This window comes from Penaeus monodon, chromosome 5 (assembly GCF_015228065.2).
Source record: "Penaeus monodon isolate SGIC_2016 chromosome 5, NSTDA_Pmon_1, whole genome shotgun sequence".
Lineage (NCBI taxonomy): Eukaryota > Metazoa > Arthropoda > Malacostraca > Decapoda > Penaeidae > Penaeus > Penaeus monodon.
Window position 1 is genome coordinate 51,744,289 of NC_051390.1, and position 27,021 is coordinate 51,771,309.

At 39.6% G+C, this 27,021-nt stretch overlaps 2 protein-coding genes and 1 long non-coding RNA gene across 5 annotated transcripts in view; 1 reads left to right on the top strand and 2 right to left on the bottom strand.

Moving 5' to 3' along the window:
• The first annotated feature begins 1,168 nt into the window (after positions 1 to 1,168).
• On the top strand, positions 1,169 to 7,898 carry LOC119573278 (glyceraldehyde-3-phosphate dehydrogenase). Of its 3 annotated transcripts, none has more exons than XM_037920436.1 (3): positions 1,169 to 1,233; positions 4,605 to 4,723; positions 6,524 to 7,898. In XM_037920436.1, the coding sequence occupies exons 2-3, from the start codon at positions 4,646 to 4,648 to the stop codon at positions 7,445 to 7,447; spliced, it is 1,002 nt and encodes a 333-aa protein (XP_037776364.1). In that variant the 5' UTR covers positions 1,169 to 1,233; positions 4,605 to 4,645; the 3' UTR covers positions 7,448 to 7,898. The 3 variants fall into 3 exon arrangements, with proteins under 3 accessions (XP_037776364.1, XP_037776362.1, XP_037776363.1); XM_037920434.1 differs by lacking the exon at positions 1,169 to 1,233 and adding an exon at positions 1,689 to 1,905; XM_037920435.1 differs by lacking the exon at positions 1,169 to 1,233 and adding an exon at positions 3,403 to 3,528.
• Positions 7,899 to 14,805: 6,907 nt separating this feature from the next.
• On the bottom strand, positions 14,806 to 17,645 carry LOC119573281. Its single transcript, XR_005228789.1, has 4 exons — positions 17,181 to 17,645; positions 16,499 to 16,758; positions 16,249 to 16,316; positions 14,806 to 15,985 (listed from the first exon to the last, which is right to left on the bottom strand). It is a non-coding gene; the product is annotated as an uncharacterized LOC119573281 (long non-coding RNA).
• Positions 17,646 to 18,502: 857 nt separating this feature from the next.
• Positions 18,503 to 27,021, bottom strand: part of LOC119573279 (collagen alpha-1(I) chain-like) — a 10,878-nt gene continuing 2,359 nt past the window's right edge. Inside the window, exons 2-3 of the mRNA XM_037920438.1 lie at positions 21,075 to 21,263; positions 18,503 to 19,255 (exon numbers count right to left, since the gene is read on the bottom strand). Of these exons, the coding sequence (XP_037776366.1) occupies positions 18,953 to 19,255; positions 21,075 to 21,263 (492 nt within the window). The 3' untranslated portion in view covers positions 18,503 to 18,952. The remainder of the gene's footprint in view (positions 19,256 to 21,074; positions 21,264 to 27,021) is intronic.

Sequence of the window (27,021 nt, forward strand, 5' to 3'; positions counted from 1 at the left end):
ATATATATATATATATATATATATATATATATATATATATATATATATATATATATATATAGATTTGTAATATATATATATATATATATATATATATATATATATATATATATAATATAGGTATATATATATATACCTATGCGTTACACACACACACACACACACACACACACACACACACACACACACACACACACACACACACACACACACACATATATATATATATATATATATATATATATATATATATATATATATATATATACATATATATATATTGTGTATGTGCGTGTATAGGAGTATGTGCATGTGTGTGCACATGCATTTGTCAGTGCGTTCGTAAATGATTGCGTATCTGTATATGTACAAGTACATGTGTCTGTGCCCAAGTCTGTGTATGTTTGTCTGTGTGTGCGTGCATGCGTGCGTATGTGTGTGTGTGTGTGTGTGTGTGTGTGTGTGTGTGTGTGTGTGTGTGCGCGCATACATATGTGTGTACGGGCGTGCATGTATTTATGAAGGTTATGTGACATGCAGAGCCCACATGAGATTTTTTTCTCTTAGCGAACGAGGACAGCGTGAGCACAGTTCCCGGTAGCCATGGTGATGACACCAATGGCGAAATCCCAATTCCATGGCAGTGGAGGCGGAGGAGAGAGGCAAGAGGAGGAGGACAAGATGCGGTTGCAGGGAGAAGGACGAGAAGGAAACTGTAGAGGAATAGGAGGATGTGGGAGTGGAGGAGGAAGGAGGAGGGGTGGAATGGGAATAGGAGAAGGGTGTAGGAGAGTTGAAAGAAGTGTAGTAGGAGCAGTGATGGGGAAGAGAAATAGGAGGATGAGGATGATATAGGAGTGGAAGAGAAGGGCGAGGAAAGAGGAATTGGTAGATGATGAGCAAATGAATGATTAGGGATAACAAAGCTATGCCAGACCGTGGCTAAATAATGCAAACTACTACTCGTGTAGCGACGTGGCCGCCTTTAGTCATTTGTCGGGAATTCCTGGAATCGTGAGCGAGACGCTAAACAAGCCGAGGGGGAATCAAGGGGAACTGGTAGTTATTAACGCGTTTCCCAAGAGCGTAGAACGAGGCCCGGGAGTATAACTGACTTGTTTGCTAAGACAGCGAGTTTGCGGTCGATTGCCTCCTACCGCTTGCTTGAAGGGGGCTCGATCTTGCGGTCCGTTCAGTCGCTCCTCCTCCAGTCGTCTTGAAGTGTAGTGCTCGGTAAGTCCCCGCTTGTCATGGAAAGTTTCAGTGAGGCTAATAGTGCGATAGGATTTTTTTTTTTTTTAATAATCATTCATCGTTTGCGTTTAAGGATTTGCGGTTGTAAATATTTTTTTTTGTGTGTGTGCGGGAATCGGTATTTTCTGGTCAATGACCGGTCGATAACAACGGCGCCTGGAGGAACACACACAAAAGCAAGCTTTTATTCCACGTGTTGGTCTTGTATCGAGCAAGTGTGCGCGGAAGGTAGGCAAATAGTTGTGCGCGCGACACTCGCATCGTGTCACTCGTATAGCAACGGAAGGCAAATATTCTATTTTATATAGTATTTCTTAGAGGTCGTTTGATTAATGTTTGAAGATGGAACGTTGTTGAAGAGGACGTCGTGTTTCTTTTAACTTGGAAAAGTCGGTCAGTCGCTACACTGTCCGTCGATACTTTGGCCCACTGCGGTCGTCACCACATGCATGGGCGCCATCACCTCGCGACGTCGAGGGTCGGGGGGATCCTCCGCAACTGCTGCTTCCCCTCCGACAGAAGTACTCGAGGAGGAACAGAGGGAGCAGCAGCAGCAGGAGGAGGGGGAGGAAGAGCAACAGCAACCTTCGCCTTCGTCGCCTGCAGCTGAGTCTGACGGGGAGGATTTGCCCGCAGCTGATGTCGAAGAAGGTGTCTGTGATCCCTTGTCAGTTGCTCAGTCGAATAGATTTTAAAGTTTGATTGTTTAAAGGGAAAAGTCGTGACCATTTTAGTCACAATCTCCGCTCTTCGATTCTTATAAACATTGGGATTCCATAGTTATACTGTTTAGATAAAATGAACAGAGGCAAGTGTTCTTTCTACTTGCCAAGTAGCATTTTCAGAACTGCACTATTAACAGCCCAAGAACTGTAAGGGGGGGTGCAGGGGGCAAAGGGGTCAAGAATATCATCTGTGCTTAAAATTGGGCCGTCGAGCTGTTTCTATAGGTAGAATTGAGATTAAACTCAAGATGAAGTATCTTTATTACCGTTGTTACACAGGAAATTCGTGCTGAGGAACGTGCCACGGTTAGACAGGTAAGTGGTGCGTGGATAGAGGGTGGGGAAGGGGGGGGGGGGGAGTCAGAGCGGGGAAAGAATGTAGGTGACGCTGGTCGGAGGAGAGGCGAGAACGGGTTGGGTGTTGGCTTCTAGGCCTAACGAGGCTAAACTCAAGTGCAACGACTATAGTTTTCACTAAGCAGATTTTATCGTATGGAGTATAATTGATCTGTAAACATTACGGAAAGATCGGGATTTCATTGTATCTTTGAGGTATTTTAGATTGAATATGCGCGAATTTGGATGTTATAGGGGGGAACTTGCATAATGAAGTTGCATAATAAGCGTATCTACGACTGTTGTAATTTCTGAAGGCCAGGGCACGATTAGAGATTACAGAATTACGAGGGCGAGAGCCAGATTTCACTGCCATGGCTCTGAAGTTGAACGGAGACTGCAGACTGCAAGCCCTTGTGTGTCACCTTGGACGACCTTGAGTGTCCCATGCTTTATCCTGTGGGACCTTTTTAGATAACTATCGTTTTGAAACAAGTTATTTTTGATATGATGTATAATGGGTGATGTATATGTTGGTAGGAGAGCGTGATTTTTAAATTTGTCTCCGCCGGATGCAGTGCTCTGTTTAGGATAGTTTTGATGTATTTAGACATGCTCTGTTATACTAGTACTCTCTCTCTCTCTCTCTCTCTCTCTCTCTCTCTCTCTCTCTCTCTCTCTCTCTCTCTCTCTCTCTCTCTCTCTCTCTCTCTCTCTCTCTCTCTCTCTCATTCTCTCTCTCTCTCTGCCCGGCACTACAACCTCTCATTCAGAATATACTTGGCATCGAGCGCCCCCGTGGCTTCGGATAGGTGTTGCCCTTTGTGCCCTGTCGTAGTTTTGAAGGTCGCTCAAGGAGCTTGGCCGGCACATCGGTCCGCTCACCCCCCTCACCCCCACCTCGTGCCTCCCCTTCCCCGTCAGGAGGTGCCAGATATCCCGTTCTCCTTTTGGGTTTAATTCCACCTGTGAGGAATGTTGTCATCTCTGTATAACTATGGAATATGACTCTTGGGCCTGTTATTTTTGGAAGGATGTGGATATCGATTTCGTGATGAAGCGAAGAGAGGCAGGAAATGACTTAGGCGGTGGCTTGTTCATGCGCTGGGATGAAGGGGGTGTGGAGGGGTTCCGCGCAGGTCACGTGACTTGGCTAGTGCATAAAATGGCGCCGCGCCGGTGCGCCGGTGTCAGTCTAGTCAAGACCAGAGTGGTGAGTGGACCGTCAGTGAGAAGAATAAGCTTTAAATGATTTTTAGTAATCGGAAATAATTTAGCATTTAGTTTTTGAAGTGATATTTTAATTTGTATTGAAGCCGTGAGAGGGAGCCCAAGTTCACCGTGATGCAGTATTGAGCGGATTATTTTTTTTCAGTGAAGTCGCCGGCTATGTGGGATTCTTAAAGGGGGTTGGGAGGGGGGGGGGTTAGAGGTAACGGGTTACTTTTTGTGTGAAGTGCGACGTGGCAGAATCATAATGCGTGTCTGGTAAAGCATATTGGAGTGTGGGGTAGTAACATGCTTTCTCAAAACAAGTAGCGTTAAATTGACACTGTACAAGGTCACTGTATTGATTTTTGTGATGCAATGAACGCCGGCAAGGGAGATGGGATGGGAGGGGGGGGGAGGGTGATCCATCGGTTCTCTTAAGTCTGTATGCCATGAACTTTTAATCTCCTTGACAGCTATCGACTATGTACAGATATATTGTATACATTAGGCCTGTTCATGATCTGCGTGTGCATGTAACCAGCGCCGGCCGGCTGTGTATACGTGACGCAGTGCAGGGTCTTGTGACGTAGTAAGAGCTCCATAGCATTATCACATTTACTGCGGAAAGTAATGTGGGTTTCTTTAGATAAATGTTTAAAGGGGGTAAAATTGTGTTAATATTAACTATCATAAGGTGTCAGATAGGATTCGATATGTTCTTGGGCGACGACCGCGTAGTTTAAATTCTGGAATCCTTCGAACATCCCTCCTCCCTTCCCACTTCTTAATCTTGTTTCCTGCCTTCGTTTTTCCACGAGGAAAATACTAGTTATTCATTGAGAGCATTAGCTAAACAAGTCCCAACATTAGGTCTACCTCTACGTAAAGTTAAATAGACATAATTCCCTAATTTGTAACGAGAACATTTCCCTTACCTATTACGCAAATTACCGCCCCCCCCCCTGCCCCAGCCTCCTCCTCCTCCTCTCCCCCCCACCTTCCTTCCTCCCCACAGCTATCGCATCTCAACTCCACTTCCCGTTTTCTCACCTTCCGTTTCTTTCTCTCCTTCCACAGAAGTTTCCTCGCCACACAGTCCTACCACCACAACCGTCAACATGTCGAAGATCGGTATCAATGGATTCGGCCGCATCGGTCGCCTGGTGCTCCGCGCAGCCCTCCAGAAGGGAGCCGAGGTGAGTGTGGAGTCCCTTGCTACTTGGGTTGAAAGGAGTATAGGGTTCTGTAAGTGGAATTTGGGAAGAATTTCAATTTCAATTTGTTCTTTTTCCGTAGGATATAATGGGATGTCTTGGGGGGGGGGGGGTAGTCTTTTTTTTTTTTTTTTTTTTTTTTTTTTTAAGTATACCGGTTTGCCTTTCGTGGTGAATGGTAGGTTATCCGCAGCAATAACATGTACAAGGTAATTTAGTCAAATTGGTTGTTTATAGTTGTTTCAACCTACATTTACCCGTAAAGTGCGTATTAGACGAAGGAAGTTTTAAAGTTCCTTTTCTAAGAATTCATGCTGTCTTTATATATAGATGGTGTTTTTTTTAGCATAGAAATATTAAAGCTAGTAGGGGGAAAATTGGATTACAGCCAGACTTCACACGTCATAGACTAAGCGAACCTTCGTGTGAGGGTAAGGTAGTCTAAAACGGGGTCGATATTGGCAGAGGACACAGCCTAGCAACACGGCTGCAAACATTCGTGCATACCCTCGCTTCCCCTTGCAGCCTTGCGAAGGACAAGGTTAGAGGATGGTGCCAATTGCATGAGAAGTGGCACTGACGGACGCATTTTGGCTACTCCTTTATGAAGTGAAATTGGCAAGGGTGTTGGTGGGATGAGGGGGATGGTCACGTGATCTGGATAATGGCTCGTATTTTCTAGCCATCCCCCCCGCTTCCCTCCTCACATCTAAGTACCCTCGAGGGTGCGGCTTGATTGCATTTTGATGTTCAATTTATATTTGCATGTAATCTTATTAAAAACATAATTGTACAGAACCCAGAAGAAAATAATTGACTTAGTCTTGATGCTCGCCGACTCGCTTTAGACTTACAATTTAAACGTTTCAGTCAGTTGGATGATGAATGACTCCTTTGCAAACGCCGGTATGATAAACGTTGCAACAGATCACTATAGAGGGGTCGGTCGAGAAGCGAAATCACGTGACCGGTTCGTGGTGGATGTCGGTTGCCGGCGGAGATTGTGTACATGCGCGCGAGCACGTACTCGCTTATGACATTGTATCTTGATTTTATTTTGACTTTATTTTGTAGATAGTAACTCTATTCGGTAATAATTGAGAGAATGCCTTCGCTTTGTCACAAGGTGCTTTCGAATGATGGTACAGCGGTGATAGTGACGTCGTGTTCCTTTGTTTGTTGCTGGCGTCAGGATAACTCGTCTTGCTCAGGCAAAGCGTTGCTTCTGAAACTGCCGGCATCTTTGAAGAATTGGAGATTTTTTTCTTCAGTTTCAGGACTGATCTTTCGTTAAAATATGAGAGAAATTTGTTCCATTCAGCAAATTACTTGCTTTAAAGTGGCAGTTGACTCCTAATTGAATAGATTAGATAACTGATGCCGGGTACATTTCCTGTCCACAGTTTTAAACACAATGGCACGAGACCATAGTCACAAATTGGACATTCACTAGGCCTATCTCACCTCGCCTGCTTACCTCGTTTTGTTTCTTAGTTTGTAGGGGATTTTACGGTTTTCATTAATGACGTTATGGAAATCCTTAACAGAATATAGCATTTTTTAAATGAAGATAAGGGTAGACGGATCAAGAAGACTAGTTTATTGCCACTCCAAGTTTTCTTGGACCTTCAGTGTAAAATCTGTCAATAGTGCATGTCTACCTGCATTCCCGGCGTCACGGCGTAGTACAGAATCTCGCAATCTAGTACTCCAGATTACGTGGCTGAAACAAAAGTTCTTATCTCGCCTTCTATCGCTACAGTGTTCCCTCCTCTTCCCCAGGTGGTGGCTGTGAATGACCCCTTCATCGCGCTGGACTACATGGTGTACATGTTCAAGTATGACAGCACCCACGGCCAGCACAAGGGGGAGGTCAAGGCCGAGGACGGCTGCCTCGTCGTCGACGGCCACAAGATCACCGTCTTCAACGAGATGAAGCCCGAGAACATTCCATGGAGCAAGGCCGGCGCCGAATACATCGTTGAGTCCACTGGTGTGTTCACCACCATCGAGAAGGCCTCCGCCCACTTCCAGGGTGGCGCCAAGAAGGTCATCATCTCCGCTCCTTCTGCCGATGCCCCCATGTTCGTGTGCGGCGTCAACATGGAGAAGTACACCAAGGACATGAAGGTGGTGTCCAACGCCTCTTGCACCACCAACTGCCTCGCCCCCGTCGCCAAGGTCCTGCACGAGAACTTCGAGATCCTGGAGGGTCTCATGACCACCGTGCACGCCGTCACCGCCACACAGAAGACCGTGGACGGCCCCTCCGCCAAGGACTGGCGTGGTGGCCGTGGCGCCGCCCAGAACATTATCCCTTCATCCACCGGCGCTGCCAAGGCCGTCGGCAAGGTCATCCCCGAGCTGAACGGAAAGCTGACCGGCATGGCCTTCCGTGTGCCCACCCCCGACGTGTCCGTTGTTGACCTGACCGTGCGCCTTGGCAAGGAGTGCTCCTACGATGACATCAAGGCCGCCATGAAGGCCGCCGCCGAGGGACCCCTCAAGGGCGTGCTGGGATACACCGAGGACGACGTGGTGTCCACCGACTTCGTGGGTGACCTCCGGTCCTCCATCTTCGACGCTAAGGCCGGCATCCAGCTGAGCAAGACCTTCGTGAAGGTGGTCTCCTGGTACGACAACGAATTCGGCTACTCCAACCGCGTGATTGACCTCCTCAAGCACATGCAGACCGTGGATGCCTAAGGCGTCGGCCTTGTGTGCAGGATGTGAGGAAGGGAGGGCGCGAGGGACGGCGTGGTGCGGCCGGGGGCGCGGGACCTCTTCGTTGTCTTCGTGCGTTGTTGCTTCAAATACTCTTTTTAGTAATATGTTGGCGAAAGATCTTAGTTTATTTGCATATATACATATTATATATAACCACGAGAAGATTAAAATCTTGAAAGGTAGGAACTGCCCCGCGCGCCCTGGCATCACGCCCTTGCGTCCTCGTATACCTTCGTGTTGGTGCGGGAGGGAGGAAATGCCGAACGCTCTCCACGCCGCCACACGTCGGTGGTAGCGAGTGGTCGTGGTCGTCGATGTTTAGTCGTGCTAGTCTCATCCCTTACATGTTTTTTTTGTCTGAAACACTCTGGATCAATGATGTATGCTACTTTGACCAACTGGATATTGGCCAATAAAGAACTTAATTTCACAATTGCTTTCGTTTTCCTTTTATATAAAGCAGAATCTGAGTATGTCAATACTCTGGATTTAGATTGCAAGTCATAATTATGAAGGCTTAAATTGACAATCTGCAAGGAATAAACTGAAGGCGATTTCATCGGATGTCTACAGTACTGTATCAGAATGAATTGGTTAAATGTCATTATCCCTATAGATTTCTTCTCGGATAAAATATGCTTGATCTGGTGCAGTAGAGTAAATTGACCCGGTCCCATTCACTTGCAGACATAAGGATAAAACAAACTTAAATAGTGGCGAGTTCTTGCGTTTATCTTATCGGCCTTCTGTATTTCAGTAATTGTACAACTAGGTGTAGAGTCCTTTGTATCTCAGATCTCATTCCATTGCTTTAAATGTTTGATAATGACCAAATTTATGGCCGTATTTCCAATTTTGCACATTTTAGGCAGTGCTGAAGATTGGCTCAGGCTCTTTAGATAAGTAATGGCATAGAACAAAGAAACTGCTCGTCACGTAAAGATCAATCATAGGACTTGTTTAGCTTATCAAAGCTGCTGACTTAATGAACAAGTGTAAATAAATGTGATACCCATAAAACTTATCAAATTAAGGCTAATTTATTCTAAGAACTATATGAAACCTGAAATTTCACTTGAACGAACATTGACCTTTCACAATTTCAAGATTTCCCCCTGCCCCCTACTATTTCGTGTTCATGTGCCACGCCTTTGTGATGTTCCTTTCTAGTGATGATGCTTTTATTTTACGAATTCTGTCTGGTATAATCCAGTTTCTTTTGGGAGACATGATATCAGAAGTGGGAGGTTCGTGTATGAGTAACGACTCCTATTAAAATCGGTGAATTTACAGAAAGTACGGTTCACGTAATTCCAGTGGAATCAACACTAGATATTTAGTATCACATTGGATAGACGCTAACATACGCCTGCACGAATCTGCATAAGCGCAGATGTGCATACACAGGAGAGAGCCCCTGAATACGAAAGGACACACACCAGTACCGCAGCGCAGACGTGTATAAACACAGGCGCATGGAATTAGATGTTTCTCTACACCGCTTCCACTTTTTTCCTCCATCCGTCCTTTTACAACTGGCCTCTTTATTCCTTTTCTCGTCTTTATCCAGTTATTCCATCCATGTCCGTCTCGTCTTTTTTTCATCCCTCTCTTCCTCCTTCCCCCCACTGGTGCTTTCCCCACCCCCTCTCCAGCAGTTTCTCTATCCCTCTAATTCTTTTCGACCACTTTCTCCTCGTGTTTCCCCACTCCATTCTATTCTAACGCCTTCCATTCTCTGCTTTCTCCATCACTTATCACCCTCCTTTTCGCCCCCCCCCCTCTTTTCTTCAATCCCTCTTATTTATCAATCTCCTATGATTCTTCTACCCTCTCCCTCATCACTCTTCATTTCTTTCTCCAGCCTCTCCATTTCTTTTCTTTTTCTTTTTTTCTTCATCCCCCGATCATCTCTCCTTTTTTTCTGCATCGTCTTATTTTCCCTCCCCACTTTTTCCTCTTCCTTCTTCCCCTTCCTCCTCCACTATTTCTCCATGTGTTACTTTTACCTTAGTCTGCAGATGGAGATTTCATATGCTACTGAAAAAAGTGATTTCAGATATTGAGATGTTATGTGGAATCATTTCGGTTTACTTTGTTGTTGAGAATCGTCTTCCGTTTAGTCTTGCATACAAGGTAATTTTTAAGGTAGTGAAATGAAATTGTTGCCAGTTGACTTATAAATCTTTTGATTCGATGTCAGGTGTTTTTACTATTAGCTTATAGTGCTACCCAGTTCAAAGTAAAACAATCAACTGTCATAAAATTTGTTAAGACCTGCATCGGAACTACCTTCAACTGCATTCGTTGTGTTCTTTTCGTTCAAGTGCAGTACTGGCTAGTCAGTGAGTAGTGCGAGATACAACTGTATCAGTACTCGAGCTAGATGTGATACTGTACACAAAGGCATCTGGATATTCTCTTCTCTCCTCCTCCCTTAAATTTTGTCTCGACTTCTGTTTTGTTTTCTGGCTTAATATTTATTCCCTTCTCGTTCACTCATTTTTATTCTCGCATCCACCCCTTTGAGTGTTGGTTGTCAATTAAGCTTTTTTAATGTAGTGTTTTTGTTTCTTTTCTCCGCCACTTTACCTTCTCTATTTGTCTTAAGTACCATTTTCCATGCCCCTCCTCCTCACCGTACCATGCATCTTTTCCTCCCTCTCCATCTTTATCAGTATTTCTCCCACATCCATCCATTCAGACCCCAAGACGCAAGAAGCAAGTCTTAGAGATGATGACCTCGACAAACTCCATATAAGGCGAGAGGTTCTTATGCGTTGAGTGGTTTCTGTCTACTGCAGTAACTTGTCCTTGTCTTATTAATAAAAAGGGGCAAGGCATGTCTGTTCCCTAGACCGGTCAATTGCAGACCGAGTAGCGAGGGAATGCTTGCGTAAATGTAAAATGTATTCGTTGAGTATTTGCTAGACATGACTTGTATTAAATAACATTTTCTCTCTCATAATTTTCCCATTATCAACTTTTTATAATACATGTAAATGTAGTACCGTTATATAAGAAATAATGAACAGGAAGTGCGTTTCTCTCTTCCGAAAAAGTGAAGGGTTAACTGTTGGGGTGCACGTCCTTGAGCAGGGGATTTGTTGTATGGTGAGCGAGCGCGCCGGTAAGGATACGTACACGTGTATAATCGTGCCTACTTAGGTTTCTTCTTTTCGTGCAGGAAATTAGATTCGCAATCCCTAATCCTTTGTCCCATACAGCCTCATCCACTTCTGACGGACCAACTAAGATACGTGTGAGTGAATGAGGGAGGGTAGGGGGGGGCACGTAAAGCCGTAAATACAAGACAATGGGATCGTATGTTTTTAACTTTTTTTCAAATTAAAATAATCTTTCACAGGAAACTTATTTTTCTTTCGTTCTTTTCTCATTATACTTGACCGATAAGATAACTTAAGTCTCCTCATCTTCGTATCACAAACATATGTATCTTACGAGGTACCCGCATACACGTGGGGTGAATTATCCATGAAACGAACGCTGGTGAAACCACTAACACACTGCTTCCTTATTGGTTGTTGCCAGGGGCCCGCCTACAGGACCTGCTTCCTGATTGGTCAGCTGCGGACACACCCTTGTATCTTAAGTGTTCAGGTTCCTTGGAAGTGGCTTTGGTTGCTAAATGTTTTTGGTTGATTTGCATATAGGGATCTATCTGTTACTATGGCAACTATGTAACAGTTTGCATAGAGTTACTTGAAAGATTACAGTACTTGTATATGATATACATACTTGCTTTTTTTTTTTTTTTATTCCGCGTTAAAATGACGATTCGCTGAACACCTGCCCACACAAGTGTTAAAGCATATGTTCATGGCAGCTGTTTCAAATGGATATTTCATACTGTACCGACAGAGTAACGTTGTAATGAACCTACTATTCTGCCTTTTTCCCTCTTATTTTATATAGGTACTACATTTAACAAGCGAGATATAAAATGAATATCAGTATCAGTCTTACAAACCAATAATGGGAAGGCAGAAAAAAAGTGATAGAAAATGAGTACATGGAATGAGAAAGAGAAAATTATTTGAAGTAGAACATGACAATAGATGGGAAGGAGGGTACTTTTATATTGGTTTTAAAACTACTAAATCTTCAATAATAAACAACTGAGACTAGTCTGAGTGGGCTAGATTAAGGCTGAAAATCTGTTTGTGTTTTAACTATATAGGTAAATCTATATAGCATAGTTGGTCGAATCATACACTGTTTTATCAAATTTTTATTTTTCATGCTCTTGGCTTTAGTTCAGTAAAAATCTATATACAGATATACACCAATTAAACAAAACACTGTAAAAAAAAATATATATATATAACGAAGTCGGCTCAAAATGTTATGCAAAAGAGCAAACTCGACAAAATATAGCTGCTACCATAAACCTGTTGAATGTAACTCCGTGTTGCTATAATTACTCTTTCAACATCTAAAACATAAAACTATCAACCTGTTTCTTTACCAATTCCAAGGACTTCCTTTTTCTTTTTTCCCCAGATTCATCTTTCTTACCTATTACTTTGGGCAATACCTCCTTGTAATTAAATTATGAACCGACTTTCATTTCCATGATTTTGTGTTAATGAAGAATTACGAATATATTTCAGTTCGCTACAAATGCCAATTCTTTCCTTTCCTTAAGTCCCACATATCCTGTAATGAATTTAGAGCTTAAGCACTGAACAACTGCGACCTGAAGGAATATCAGCTGCAATTTAATAATGACAAGAACAAGAAAAAGAAAAACCCTCTTAACTATATAATGCACTTATGGCTGAATCTAACTTTATTGCATAAATAATGCATGGACATTTGGATGTATTTGTACATGTCTACTTATGGTGAACCTCATCCATAAATCATATATATAGAACATCATTGTAGATCTACCTTGATCTTCATACACGATCCAACAATCATACACCAAGAAATTTATTACAAATCCACCTTGATAGCAGACCCTTTGTTGAAAATCTTATGCACACAACTTGCACCTTTTACCTGGTAACCTAATCAATTATATGTGAAGTCAAGGAAAAAGCAACCAACATGTTTGCACTAAGCCTATTCACAGAGAAAAAACCTTGCCTACAATATCAAGGTCACTTCATATAAAAAACATGTTTATAAATTACAAGTCTCACAAAATCTTACCCCTTAAATGTATTCTGATGAACCTACATCTATAAATTTATCTGAATACTTGCCTCTCTACCAAAGTGTATTTTCAAACTAAAGTAAACCACCATGGGCACCTGTGATGTTAATGCCATACTGTGAAACCATTATGTTGATTAACTTTTTTATATGCAGTCATCTCTTCCCTTGTATATATATTTTTAACTATGATCTGATTCCTAAGATTGCTTTTTCTAATGAGAAATATACAAGGACTCTGCCTCCCAACCCCTTTAAAAATATATATGCTTAATTGTTCTTTATTTTTATTACTACTCATGCTAAATGTTGCACATATCCAAACTATTTTTTCCATACATCCCTTGTTTACTGACCAATGTATTTTACCTAATAAAATTAATTTTTTTTTAATGACATGTATAAATTAAATGAAACAAGAAAACTAAAATCTGCATTTTTTTATGGCTTTTAATGTTGTCTGTTTTTTTTAGTTAGACAAAAGGATTTAGAGCTGGATGGTACAGTAGGATAAAAAAAGAAAAAAAGTTAATGGTTAAAACAAATAAATGTACTATACATGATAAAGTATTGTGGCAAAAAGGGTAAAAATTAGTTACTATTTTTTTTTTATGTGTTTGATGTCAAAGGCCATGCAGCACTGTAAGGTAGGATGGTAATGAAAAGTGAAAAGAAGGGGAGGAAATGAGGTTAATGCAGGGATTAGTAAAAGGGGTAAAGGAGGTGGGATAAAGTGTGAAGGGCAATTTCATCAAATTGAAGTTATCTTACGAGGAAGGGGGGAGCAGAGCGAGACTATTGGAGCTGTGTGTTTCCTGTCTGGTTTTGCATCAGGGTGAGGGCAAGATGACTAACCAAGAGAATACAGTGCCTAGGACTCCCTGAGGCTATTCAGGTCTGATACAAAGCCAGCCTTTCATCCTTTTGACATGGCTCTTACATCTTCAGAAGTGAAAAGAAAGGGATTGAAGAATAGGAAAATGAAAGAGGGAGGAAAATATATGCAAAATTGGTTGAGCTTAGGTCTGAGGCACAAGATAGGGGTGATCCCAAAATTAGGCTTCAGCTCCTGCTTCCTATGCCCCTCCATGTTAACGAGCATTGAATGGGGGGGGCCCACGATGTATACAGTTTTACTGACTCTTTTATGTAGGTGAAAAGCATACTGAACAGAACATTCACAAAAATATGTAAAAAATTTCAAGTGTTGCACTGCCTTCCTACTTTGGATTTTTATGGTCATACAGTATGGTATGGTAGTACTTTCTATTTCCATATGATTACTCATATACCAACTTTAAGAAGGGTATACTTTAATAAGAGTATATTTCATCACAGAAATCCAGACTGTTTCCCCCTCCCTTGCAATTGCTACCTGTAAGACTGTTCAGGGGGACTGTCATTCTTAATATTTGTTTTTCAGTATTATTTTTCATTCCTCATTCTCATTTCAGTCACAAAAAGCCAAAAAAGTGATTGGAAAAGTTGAAAGAGTAAAAGAAAGACAAACTGAGACAGAAAGAGAAAGAAAAATATGAAGAGACTTCACTTCCCTACTTAAATTAGGAGCATTTATGAACTATGTGCTAGGATAAGGCTCATTCTCATACGAAAAGCAGTGGCTAGTGTATGACTAAGCCAATTTTATTTATCTGGTTATAGTATAATTCTTCAAAACTGCAAACTCAAAAGCTGCAGTTCTGGACAGTATTTCATTTATGTATAATAAACAGACTGTTGCAGCCAAATCTTATTACAATATAGGATTACTGGGGATTGTTAACTCTGCTCTGGCCTCCAGACAATGGTATAAATCAAAATGTTTTAGTGCAGTAACAGAGCACTGTACAATGGCAATTATTTGAGAAGAAAATGAAAACATACTCTTTTTTTTTAGAACATTCAAATGGTTCAGAACACCCTACGAAATTCTGTGGGGCTTAGTAAGTTTTGGTAGCAAGATGAAAGATAAAAGTTAATATAGGTGAAAATGTAGTTTGGCTTATTTTATTCCCCAATAGACACTCCACTTAAATAATAATCCTTTTTCAAGCAATACTTTGCCATTCCCATTCCTTCATAGGTTTGTTGGAATAATTTAACCAAAAACTTTTATATTCTTTTCACAAGATGGGGATAATCATTCACATTTATAAATCTATTTTCATGTCATCCTTTATTCATTTGTTGCATCACCAATACTGATGGTTAAAAAGTAACAATTTTCCTGGATTTTTTTTTCTAAGCCCTGATAGACTTCAAGGATATTACTGGCCTATGTTTTCAAGAAGAAATGAGCAAAATGACAAAAAAAGGAAATACGGAAAAATATAAAAAATTGATCATTATGCTTAACAAAATATGCAAATGCTACAGACAATAGGAAATGAACACATTCCCTGATTGCCCAATGTGGTTCTGCTTTAATTTTGTTTGTGCACATGTGTTGTTAACTTCCTGATCTCACCTGTTTACTCTTTCCTTGAATCTTTGATTCTAAGTAGTATTATCATTGTTATTTATGCTATTAGTATTATCATCATTATAATTACTAATATTATAAAATAACAAACAATAATAACAGTAATGAGCATACAAGACCACAAAAATTCATGAAATGGAGTGAATAGGCGAGGTATTGTAGCCCCAGTCATTAACTTGCTAGTGAACAAGTGCTTCTTGAGTTATCTATTAAAATTTATGAAACAAAACCACAGTAAACAATCCAGGTCTAAATGCACTCCTAGTACCAATGAGTTAACTACACTGGCTGCAATTAACTGAAAAATAAATATTCTTTCGTTCCATGTAATTCCTGTGAAAAGAGAAAGAGCAAAAATAACATGATGATACTTCAGTTTCAAAAGTAAAACACATCTTAACTTAGTGAAGGGGAAGTTCTAAAGTTGTATCATTAACTTAATACACCAATATCATCTCTTTTATTGACTGATATGGCAAAAGTAATTAATTTATATGATCAAATTATTTTTAAAAATGCTCCAAAGCACTAAATTAATGGAGGAAAAAAGGGAAACCACATTCACATTCTTGAGAACTTCTCCCTCACTCCTGTGGGTAACAGAAATGGAGGTTCTCCTAGTGTGGCTTTTATTTCAACCTTCCCCACCCACTACTCCTATCCTTCCCTCTTCCCTTCCTTGGGCGGAACAGGATGATCCCATTCTTCCCTTTCCTTCCCATCAGCCATCCCACATTCTATTCACCTTCTTAAGAGGAATCAGATTCCTTTGAGCTATCTCTATAAAAACTGATACATAATTGCATTGCCAAGAGACCTTCTGCTTACAACTCTCTCCTTTAGGGATCCTCCTGGAAGAGAAAAAGAAAAAGTATTGAGAATCCACTTCTTAAATATGTCATATTGAACTGGATTCCTTACCTTTTTGTATAGTCTTTGTTAAAATAAACTACAAAATGAGCACAAACTATTCATCTTCTGAGAAATGTAAAATGCAATACCATTCTTTAAAAGTCATTTTTTCCCCACAATACAATCATCATGTACAAATGTTAAATAATTTTATTAGATAATTATGACACTCATTTTGGAGCAAAACAACAATTAAACTCACACTGCATTCAATGACAGTAACGTGCCGCTCTTGTCGTCTTCCCTCCTCCTTCCATTACTCAGTAAAAGCTGTAGGGGAAAAGAAAATTCAGCTATGTTAGAAGAACAGTAATAGTTACACTTTTTTTTCAGCTCCACTATAATTACACAGAGTAATTATTGTAATTTCAATAAAGTAGATATAAACCACCTATTCCCTACACAAAATTATGCTCAAGAGAAATTCAAAAACAAAATTCCAAAAAACTTACCCAAGCAACCAAGATGCAGAGTCAACCAGATGTTTCTATTATGTCCTTTAAGGTAGGCAAGAACATCTTTGGTCATGTAGATGGCAATGAAGTAACCCTTTTCACTCTTAAAACCAGGTACCCCATTGACACAACAAGGCACCCCAGAGTGTCACAAACTTGATGTGAACTTTACTTTTTTTTTTTTTTCTCTTAAAGTTCAACTGCGAGTAAGAGTCTCTCCTTGCATACTGGAAGAACCATCCAGTCACACTGGATCACTGTTGAAACAAGGAGGTGGCATCAGTATCAGATCTTGGAATGTTTTTCCGAAACCAACTTACCAGCCCAATAGAAAAAAAATGAAAAAATAAATAAATAAATGCATCATTCCACACTGGATACACTATGTCTACTAATTGTTTTACAGAATTGCAAGGCATTTAATGACAGATAGATTAAATAGAGAAATTTGAAATTTATTGCTTCAAAAACATCAAATTTTAGTCAATTAAATTTTTTGTCCTTTGTTTTTGTTCTTTAAGACAAATAAGCACTGATACTGAATAAAAAAAAGAAAAAAAGCAACTTCTCAATTGTATCTGAGTAAGGATATTGATTGAAACACAAGTGAAGGTAGTCAGAACAATCAGCATAACAGCTGGTGAAAAAGTTCAGCTCTGGGCTGATGAGTCAACTTTACCTGCTGAGCCACAGACCGATGCTGATTCCGGCAGCTTTGATTCTTGAAAGTTTGGGGCATATTTAGGTTTATGCCACTACTGTGTTAAGAATTAAAAGTGAGCAAAACTTGTCACCGTTGTGCATTGAGAGACACTTCCAGCTGGCCATGGCAAGCCAACCTCTGAAGGCTCTGCTGTTATTATAAGCATTATAGTGAGTATTATCATTATCATATTACTATGACTGAAATGCAGTGTTTTAAAAGGAGTTCTAATTTAAGAATTCCTTTACTCATTTTATCTGTCTGTTGTTACTCAGAGCTTGTGGATGACAGGATGCATACACGAAGGTGACACAGTTTTGTAAACCAGTGCTTACTACATACATGGTTGGTTAACCAAAATAAAAATAAAAGAAAAGAAAAGAAAAGAAAAGAAGGTATATTTATAGTAATAACTATAATAATAATAATAAAAATAAGTGGTGGAAATTAAAAAATGGTAAATGAAAAACAGAGAAGGATATAGATATTCAAATATATATATAAAATAAATAAGATAAGATGAGAAATGAGGACACTGTCATTGTATATAAAAATTTGGTATGTGTGTGTGTGTATGTGTGTGTGTAGTCTCATAGCCCCCCTCCAGCCCTCCTCCCCCGAAACTCTAACACACTGGACCGTCACCTGTCTTGCCCGCACAGGACAAGTGACTCAGGACAAGAGTGCTCCCTAAAGCATTGCCTAATATCACAAATGAAGAACCACAAGGAGACGGGAGACACAAAAATAAAGAAAAAAAAGAAAAAATCAATAATAAACAAATAAAAAAAAAAAGGAAAAAATATATATATAAAAGCATTTCTTTGAAAGGCTTGGTGTGTGAGGACAACACGCAGGTCCGCAGTGAGCCAGGGTGATATTGAGATCTGCTCGTCGCGGACTGCTCCTGAGTAGCTCTCTCTAAGGGTGGTGACCCGCATGACACGAGTTCACTCACTCAAAAGTAGGATAAAACGTGAAGCCGCCGCCACTCAAGGTTGCATGAGCTTTACGGGTCGTTGTCATCTCAGGGACGTTTTGAACACAAGTGAAGAACAACAATGACAACAACAACAAAAAAAGGGAAAGGGGAGTGTTAGAACTGAGCTTGTACTTGGGCTCACTACTTGCGACTTTTTTTTTTGGCATGGGGGAGAGACGGGGGAACTAGAGAAGTGAAGTCATGCAACCTTTCATGAGGTGATAAATGAGCCACTGATAGCCAGGTACCAGTCAATGCCATAATAAGCATGCTAATAATTATCATGATCACTTTTTTAAAAAATTTAAACACCTAGTTCATTTACTATAAATTTATTTTTTCCTTAACCTATGTGAAAACACATATTCAAAAAAATGAGTTCATGATTTCATCAATTGCACAAAAATTTACAAATCATATAAGAGATATTGATACAAGATCTCAAAACCTTAAAGTGAATGACTTTATCTGGACATGACAAGTAACCCAAATCTATATGAACATTGTCATATGATTATGAATTTGGTCCAAGATTTCTCTTTCATTTAAATCTTTTTTTTTTTCACTTTTTTCTTTTCTTTTTTTTTTACTTTTTTAATGTATTTTTTGCAATCTTAAAACAGATGTAGTCTCTAAGTCTAAAGTAATGGAGCATAACACTAAATTCCAAATACAAGTTGTATCATCAATTATAGACTAAATTTGAGGCTACTGTCGAGAGTAGCACAAAGTGGCAGGGTGGCTGAGTGGTCACGGCTTGGTGCCTTTAAGGGCCTTCTCTTGCTTCATCGTCATCCACGGGGTTCCCCCCATTGGGATCCGCATTAACCTCCCCCTTTATTTCCGGGTCTTGGGGAGTCATGGGAACATCGGTGTTTATCTCTGTCTGATCCACTATAGCCTCCCCGTTCTCCTCTGCCTGGTCCATGGTCTGGGGTTTTGCCCCTTCCCCCTCGGGGACGGCCGGACTGTCCACATTAGCTTCACTAGTGGCTGACGCCTCCCCTTTATTTTCCTCATCTTTAATGTTGCCTTGCATGGCTGCTTCCGCCAATATTTTATCCACATCCTGTAAATTGTGTGAAATACAATGTTAATACCGTGTGGGAGAGGGCTTGGGCCTGGAGGGACCCGAAACACCTCACACTCTCTCTCACCTCCACCTCCTCCATCTCCTCCTCTTCTTCCTCCAACTCCTCCACTTCTTCCTCCTGCTCCTCCCCCTCCTCCTCCTCCTACTCCTCGTCTTCCTCCACAACAACACACCCACACTACAAAATTTAGACTTAACTAATCAACAACATTGAGATGTGAAAACAATTTTTTTTGGTCTGTTTGTCTTTTTGTACTTTTTTGTTTTTGAGACACTACATATAAATAAATGTAAAAGCAATGAATCTTTTATATGTGGGATAAGCAAAGCCAATGAAATTTAAAAGGCAAATCATTTCTTATCTTTTTTTTTTTTTTTGTTTTTTTTGTTTTTTTGAGACATTTGATCACTATAAACAAAGAAGCAACAGAGCCACAGAGCTCATAGGTCAGTCACTGGTTCCGAAGCTGGTCTTACTTAAAGGATACAGTGCCATGCCCTCCCCTTCCCTCCCTCCAACTCAACAGGCATCTCACCCTCCTCCCCTCCCACCGCCATCCCATATGCGGTGATGTTATCGAGAGCTCAACAAAACACTCGAGACGGAGCTGCAGCACTCTGGGAGGAGGGCAGGCTGGGCCTCTCCTCACACAGGGTTAGGCTGTTAATGTTAGTGGGGGATGCTGTGTTTAATTTCCTCCTCAGACAACATCACCTCATAGCACCCAGCATTAGCAGTGTCATCGCCGTCATCAACAACACCAACTCGAACTCCAACTCCAACTCACTCCCTCTCTTACGTCCTTATACACTCATAGCATTCACTCTTACACTTCAATTCACTCCATTCTCTCTCTCTCTCTCTCTCTCTCTCTCTCTCTCTCTCTCTCTCTCTCTCTCTCTCTCTCTCTCTCTCTCTCTCTCTCTCTCTCTCTCTCTCTCTCTCTCCTTCCCTTTAATCCCTTGTTGATAGCCAGTCATGAGGGGAAAGGATGGTGAGCGACCCAAACAACGACCAACATAAAGAGTCACGCGTCCGTAGCCAGACCTCGGCACCACATATGCAGCAGACAGTCACCAAAGCACACAGACACTGAGCCCCAACAGTGACTGGCTGGGAAAAAATGAAAGAAAAAAAAAAAAGAGGAATAAAAATGAAAAAGAAAGAAAAAAAAATCCCATCACTAGGAATATTAGATTCTCTCTCCCTTTCTTGCCCCCTAATCCCATCCCAAGCAGTGTTCTGGGTCTGCACAGTAGTAAGTAATTCTGTTTGTGTAGAGCAGCTCTTATGTATGACCAGGAAAAGGGAATGGATCCACACTGTGAAGGATTGCCAAAGAAGCACAAAACAGCTGTAGAGAATGTGTAATAATCATAACAATAATAATACTAATAAGGAAAAAACAAATAAAAAAAAATAAACCCATCACAACATCCCATCGACCCCTTCCTGCAGTGCTGCCCTACACCAGCAGAATTCTCCAATGTTGCAACTCCCAGCCCTTTCTCAGGGGACCCCAAGAAACCTTCAGGGATCCTCATGCCTGGAGCTCAAGAACAAAGCCTCTTCCTCTTCCCACTGCCCTACAGCCCAGCTACACCATCCGCTCCCCTTTCCCAGACTGCCACTGCAAATCCTATAGGGCCCTTGGTTAAAAAATAATAAAAAAAAAAGAAGAAGTAAGTAACCAAATGAACCAACACCTTATTCTGACTCCCCTCCACACCACGTTTAATTTCCCACCCTCACTTAGACCACTTACCCAACCCCCCGAGGCCTCTGCCGACCTACCTCCTCTGGGTGTGCGCCGATGTACTCCAGCTTGGCCTCACGGAGCATGGTGGTTACTTTGTTGCGCTGCTCCTTGAACCCATCCCAGTCCTCCTTGCTCTTGGTCTTCTTTGCCTTCTGGTGCAGCTTGTGCTTCTTCATGATCTCATTCTTCATGGCTTCTGTCACCCATGGCTTGTTCATTTCTCCCTAGGGTGAAGGGGTAGAGAGAGGTGACATTAGTCATACAGTAATTCAGTTTGCTAGAGTTTGTTCAAAGCAAGAATACAAAGCAGTAAAAACAATAGGAAAGGGAGAGGAAGAGAGAAAGAGACAGAGAGAGAAAGAAAGGAAGGGAGAGAGAGACAGAGAGAGAAAGACTTATAATGGAAAACTCAGAAGAAATACAGATTCAATACACATGAATGATGAATATCTTGTATTTGACGGAATAAAAATGTAGATTAATCAGAATCTACCTAGGCCAACAAGAATATTCAAGTTCTTAAAGTTCTACCTGACTATCAGAATGCAGAAAGAATCTTTCCTTTTTTTTAATGAGCTGATTTCTAGATACAATGTGCGTGTGTGTGTGTGTGTGTGTGTGTGTGTGTGTGTGTGTGTGTGTGTGTGTGTGTGTGTGTGTGTGTGTGTGTGTGTGTGTGTGTGTGTGTGTTTGTGTGTGTGAAAAAATGCAAAGTAATATTTTAATAACAATATAATAATAATATCAATAATATTGATGGCACTATCAATTTTAGCTGTATTGGGGGGGGGGGGGGGGCGGGATCAAGGGGTAGGGAAATCAGGTGATGGTCACAGAGCCTGCTAACTAACCTCATGGTAGCAGAATATTTGCAGAGCCATATGAAACTATAACTTAATAAAAACTATAGTGGAAAAGTATCTGGTCAAAACAGGCCTGGCCATTTGAGACGGGCAATTGCTTGTGTGAGCCTCTTCAATCGCCCAAGGTGGTCGATATATCACCCACCTCATTGCTTATTTGCTAAAGAAACCCCCCGCCTCAGTTTTCCTTTTATTATTTGCCAAAAGAGTCTTCTTAAAGCCTTTGCCAATATAACACTTCCTCATTTTTTTCACCCTCTTGATCTTCTGTCCACAAGGGTAATCATAACTTGTTAATGACTTGTTATAAAGATTTTAAAAATTTAGGCCACTTTGGAAAATCTCATTTCTACAACGAAGCTCTTTTTCATTCTCATTCTGAATTTCAATCTCATTCACAGCAATCAATCTGAATTCTGAAGTTGATCTGAAGGATCTCAATCTTTATTACTACTTATTTGTGAAACATGGCAAGTATTGCTAAGCAAAAAGGATCAATAGTGGAGCTGAAGACATTCGAAAAATGCAAGAACAAGGCCATACTTGGGACTAAAGTTGAGGAAACTGATGGGAAGAAAATGATAACATTCATTTGGAGCAGACTTTGTGCAAAACACAAAACCATGATTCTCGCAAATCCACTTTTTTTCAGGGAGTGCGAAGACTGCTATAGAAGCCTCATCAAAAGAACTAATTTCATGAAGAAATGTGCAATTGATCAACACTTCGAAGGTATATTAATTTTTCAATTTTAATTTTTTTTTACAGGATTCTTGCACAAATTTACTAACCTAAATTTTGTGGACATTCTGCAGTTCTATTTTTTTATAGCAGGGTTTTGTTCTAACATTTTCACTTAATCATTGCAACAACAAAAAAATATGGGTACCTTATAAAAATATAAGCATTTAATGAAATAGCTACAATTTATTTTATAATAAGTACAGTATATTCTAAGTGCTATGTATTTAATGATTCTTATCAGATTTTGAAATCCCTTGATAAAATTTTATTTTTACTCTTTTAATTTGAGTTTTTATTATTTCAGGGAATGGAAACAATTGGGCTGAAGAAGAAAAACTAAGATTGCCACAAGAAGAACGCCTGGCAATTGCAGGGGGGGGAAAAAACATATGGTTCAACCAAGTATTGATGTTACATTAAAACAAAACACCACAGAAGCATATACAAAAAATGCTCAAAACAGTCTATCAACTTGCAATGAACCCCCCCCTATGCCATTAAAACATTTTAAAAGGTTTGGTAAAGTGTCAAAGGAGGAATGGAGTTGTTCTGATAGACGGCAGAGACAACAACAAAGCAGCAAGGGAATATGTCCACTGCATTGCTAATGCTGTATGGGAGCAATGTTCTGCCATAATAGCAAGCCAGCACTTCATGTCATTGATGTTGGACTGGTCCCAAGCTAGAAAAACTGGTGAAGAAAATGAGCTGATCACGGTTTGCATGGAAGGGAATGGCATTCTTTGCTACTTAGTTTTATCGTTACTTGAAATGGGTGAATATGGTGGTGAGATGCTGACTCCATTACATTAGGCATAAATAGCATTCTAAACAATGAACAAAGTTTCATGAAAATGATACTAGAAGGCTACCACATTAACATGGTATCAACCACTGCAGATGGAGCTAGTGTTAACACCAGCATTTACTATGAGGTTTTGACACAGTTGTCGCAAATTAGAAACTGGCTGCTTAAAATTCATTGCCCCAATCATCCTGTTGAACTGGCATTTAAATCAGCATTCAAAGATTCCAACTTCAATAAATATGATAAACATTATAAAGTTATCTATTCATTGCTAAAAAAATTTGGAAAATTAAACAACAATGTTCATGCTGCCCGTAAATCATTGGGAATTGAAGCACACAATTTTTTTTTTTTTATTTGTGGAATCAAGTTCATAAACCATCGACATAAAGGCATGAAGATTTTTCTTGACATGTGGCCAGGCCTTGTGATAACATATGAGAATGCTTTGGCAGATCGAGCAGGGAAAGCAGAGACAAAAGCCAAGATTAAAGGTTTCCTTGAAAGTCTGCAATCATACAAGTTCTTTTGCAAGTTAGCAAGTTATGTAGATGTTCTGGATGCTGCAGGCCCATCATCACTGGTTTTTGAAGGGGAAGGTGTAATGCCTTATGAAATTGCAGAATCTGTCGTGAGAATGATGTTTGACCTAGATGATTTGGAAGAGAACGCAGGAACTGACGAAGAACTCCTGAATAGTCACACTGCCAGATTCAAATATGAAGAAGAAACAAAGCAAATGACAGGCTTATACCTTAAGGAGGGTCACGGGAGAAGAAAAGCTGCTAATCAAGAAAATGCTGATATCCTAGTTTCAGGAATGCATTATTCAAAAAACTCACACGCACTGGCAGCTGCTGCTAAAAGATCAACTGTTCAAAAATTGAAATCTATTCTCCAAGAACGGCTCCCAGAAACAAACAATGAATTGTTCAACTCTATGAAAATATGTGATCCACAGTATTGGAGGGATAAACATGATTATGGCATTCCAGAGCTTTGCATAATCTTAGACAGTTTTTCAGTTCCTCTATCAGCAGCAGGTATCAGTGAGAACAATCTTTTCTCTAAATGGAGAAGATTTCGGAGTTTTGCTACGCACCATTTCAATTATCTTTCCAAAGAGCCTAAAAAATTATGGTGTAGTGTCCTTAATTTTCAAAGATTGGAATTTCCTAATCTGTGCTTCAAAATTGAGTTGCTGACATGTATTGCAGGTTGAAAGTCAACAGTTGAAAGAGCATTCAGTTTGTTGACTCGTCTTCTTAGATACTGTCGACTGATTAAGCACCACAGCACGATGGAAGATCTTTTGATTACATATATACGTATATAAATGTATGTATGTACATTATATATATATATATATATATATATATATATATATATTTATATTATAATATATATATGTGCATCCAAAAATATTTTCCTATTTTTATATGATTTTTAGAAAATATTTTTTTGTTTTGTTTCATACATATACATGCTAATCTATCCTCATTTTCATTCATACATGAGGGGTAACATAGGTTTTGCTGCATTTGGGAGCTATGATGTACTTCATTTCCTAAGTAAATAGTAATTTAGTATATAACAACAATATTTCCTAAGTAAAATAATTTAGTGTTCATCAATGTGACATTCATGACGTACCATATATGGAGTCAACAAATTGATGGAAATCTTAAGATATATACTATTCATTTATGACATTTTCCTTGCAAATGGCAAGTCAAGTTATTTGATATGAAAGTAGCACTCACTGGTAAACCGACGACTGGTGTGTTTTTGTTTAGAAAAAAGCCATATATCTATATCTATATCTACATCTATATCTACACACACACACACACATATAAACACTATTTATATATATATATATATATAATATATATATATATATATATATATATATATATATATCCACACACATACACATTTATGTGTATATATACATACACACTCATGTATTCACACACACACTTACACACATACAAACACATACACACACACAAACACAAAAACACACAAAAACACACAAAAACACACACACACACACACACACACACACACACACACACACACACACACACACACACACACACACTATTTATATATATATATATATATATATATATATATATATATATATATATATATATATATATATATATATCCACACACATACACATTTATGTGTATATATACATACACACTCATGTATTCACACACACACTTACACACATACAAACACATATACACACACAAAAACAAACACACACACACACACACACACACACACACACACACACACACACACACACACACACACACACACACACACACACACACACACACACACACACACACACACACACACACACACCTACACCTACACACACACACACACATATAAACACTATTTATATATATATATATATATATATATATATATATATATATATATATACATATATATATATCCACACACATACACATTTATGTGTATATATACATACACACTCATGTATTCACACACACACACACACACACACACACACACACAAACACACACACACACACACACAAAAACAAACACACACACACACACACACACACAAAAACACACACACACACACACACACACACACACACACACACACACACACACACACACACACACACACACACACACACACACACACACACACACACACACACACACACACAAAATGTTTAAGTTCTTCTATGGATAATTATCAAAGAAAACTATCATTAAATCAAGATGCCCATCACATGAGCAACGCCATAATGAAGTTCATCTATTTCAGGTAGTTTCAAGCCAGTTGTGCATTGTGAAGGTAATACTGCTTTATCCGTTTCAGTACAGGATACACATTAATGATACACTCAGGTGGTTTACAGTAAAAACAAAGAATCAGTCTGTATCCTGCAACAACAAGGACTCCGAACCAAGAGTATTCAACCCTCTGGGGTATGGGAACCAAACAATGGGGGTATAGAATTCAATCTCTGGATATTTGTATCTTTTTAGTGAATTAACTTATATTTGATCTTCCTAAAACTGATACTTTATCCTTTTTTCTATACTAAATATGCCTTTTATTTCTTCTTAATAAATAAATAAACATAAATAATAATAATAAATGTTTATGATTTTTCTTAATGTTCACAATTCTTAACTATCCTTATCTGCAGTAAATTCAAGCTACTGACATATCTGAGACTTATACTTGTAACTAAAAGAATTGGTGTCAATGCCCATTTTAACAGCTCAATGAAGGGGATATGGATCATACTGGATGTTTGTTGGCTTTAATGCTGTAGCTCTGTAAGGCATAGAGTTAACCACAAATGCTGTGAACTTAGTATGATATATAGATAAGTAAACTTTTAACAACTTAAATTTCTAATCTACAACAAACTGGTATAAAACTTATTTCATAAAATTTCTCAATATTTTTTTTCTTTTCTTTTTTTTCACATGCCATTCACTGACAAAACTCAAAAATTTGAATGGGTCAATATTACCAAGAGCAATGCATA

Coding starts and splice junctions, on each gene's coding strand:
- LOC119573278 (XM_037920434.1), top strand. CDS start 1,704: ATGGGCGCCATCACCTCGCGACGTCGAGGGTCGGGGGGATCCTCCGCA. Junction 1,906..4,604: donor CGCAGCTGATGTCGAAGAAG/GTGTCTGTGATC, acceptor CTCCTTCCACAG/AAGTTTCCTCGCCACACAGT. Junction 4,724..6,523: donor CCCTCCAGAAGGGAGCCGAG/GTGAGTGTGGAG, acceptor CCTCTTCCCCAG/GTGGTGGCTGTGAATGACCC.